The sequence below is a fragment of the Poecilia formosa genome, unplaced genomic scaffold (assembly GCF_000485575.1).
Source record: "Poecilia formosa unplaced genomic scaffold, Poecilia_formosa-5.1.2 Scaffold697, whole genome shotgun sequence".
Classification (NCBI taxonomy): Eukaryota; Metazoa; Chordata; class Actinopteri; order Cyprinodontiformes; family Poeciliidae; genus Poecilia; species Poecilia formosa.
Genome location: NW_006800636.1, coordinates 62,082 through 63,677, shown reverse-complemented (window position 1 = coordinate 63,677; position 1,596 = coordinate 62,082). Strand labels below are relative to the sequence as shown.

General features: G+C 47.1%; 1 protein-coding gene across 1 annotated transcript in view; it reads right to left on the bottom strand.

Moving 5' to 3' along the window:
- The window catches only part of LOC103130934 (transmembrane protease serine 9-like), a 15,407-nt gene that overhangs the window by 2,107 nt on the left and 11,704 nt on the right, over positions 1–1,596 (bottom strand). The window contains exons 5-9 of the mRNA XM_007542464.2: positions 1,509–1,589; positions 994–1,429; positions 703–871; positions 229–482; positions 45–142 (exon numbers count right to left, since the gene is read on the bottom strand). Of these exons, the coding sequence (XP_007542526.2) occupies positions 45–142; positions 229–482; positions 703–871; positions 994–1,429; positions 1,509–1,589 (1,038 nt within the window). The remainder of the gene's footprint in view (positions 1–44; positions 143–228; positions 483–702; positions 872–993; positions 1,430–1,508; positions 1,590–1,596) is intronic.

The following is a 1,596-nucleotide window of genomic DNA, read 5'->3' as shown; positions in this document are numbered from 1 at the left end:
AAAGGTTTTATCTGCATGTGTAACAGTAATGTGAAGTTTTTCACCTGTTCCTGTGTAAACACTCCGGTACACAGGGTGTCATTTCCTGAATCAATCCCACAACTTAAAATCTCGGTCTGGAACTTCAGAAGAACTTTATCAGCTACATGATGGAAAGGAAACTTTAGTTTAATAACCGTATGTTTATGTCTGATTGTTGATGTTAACATTGCTGTGTGTTTGATTCACCTCCTCCATTCACAGAGCTCCAGCCAGCAGCCCAGCAGGTGGATCCCTGTGGGAAGGCTCTTCCGTTGTCCAGGCAGATGGGCAGGACGTAGTCGGTCAGTTTGGGTTTGGCTAACAGCTGAAGCAATGCAATGTTGGAACCTGTTAGGTTGCTCCGAGTGATGCTTCCCACAGCAACAGACTGCTCAGAAGGGTTTGATCCGTTCTGCTTCAGACGACCCAACACCACGGTGTATTCAGACGCAACAGAGTCTCTGATGGAGAGAATGGAGTCAAGATGAAGAACCGCTGAAATACAGCCGGTCAAGAAGCACTTCTCTAATTTTTCATAGAAAAAATGGATTGGCATTACAACAGAGGCTGACATTTGAGGCTTTCAAACACATTTTTAAACAGTGAAGAATAAAACACAATTGACCCAAAATGGTACAACTAGTGAGGTCAGGCTGAACAGCGTCCTCTACTGGAGCTCACTCTGGAATGCAGTCGGCATTGGTCAGAACCTTGTCCTCAGACACCAGCGTCCCTCCACAGACATGCTTTCCTCCTTTCTGCAAACTCGCCATCCACGGCCACTCGCCTTCTGATGACAAGCTTCCATCCGGAGAACCGGAGTTTAATGGGGCTTCGCCACAGGCTACAGCTGGAGAGGCAGCAGTCAAACAGTCAATAAAACTCTGGGTTCATCAAATGGGTTCATACTCAGTTTCTCCAAGTCTAAGGTTGAACACAAACCTTTCCAGTCTACGTGTGATCAGTACTTACGCCTGGGCATGGATGTGGTTGTTGTAGGAGACGGTGCTATGGTACTTGTAGCTTTTGTTGTTGGTTTGATGATGTTGGTTGTTGTGAGTTTTATTGCTGCTGAGGCTGTAGTGGTCAGTGGTTTTGTTGTTGGCTTTGTAGTGCTTGTTGTAGTGGTAGTATTAGTGGTGGTAGTAGGAGTGGTGGTGGTTGGGGACAAAATTGGTGGCACGCCAGTGCAGGAGACGCTCAGGTCGCTGTTGGTTCCGGTAGATGTGTAGGTGATGAAGCCCGGCTGGTTGGTGGTGATCTGGGTTTTGATCCAGCTCTCATACTGGGAGACTCTGGCATAGACTCCTGGGTAATTTGGGTTAGCACAGCCAATGCCAAAACTCACAATTCCTGACTGAATCCAGCGGCCAGCTTGTTTGCTCACCATTGGACCTCCTGAGTCTCCCTTTAAAATGAGAAATGTGTTGGAGGAGATGAGATGATCTGCTGGATGAAACCAGATTCTAACAAGCAAAGATAATCACCTGACAGGAGTCCTTTCCTCCCTGCAGTAATCCTGCACAGATCATGTTGTCAGTGATGGTGGTCGGTGCATAGCCACTACATTTACAC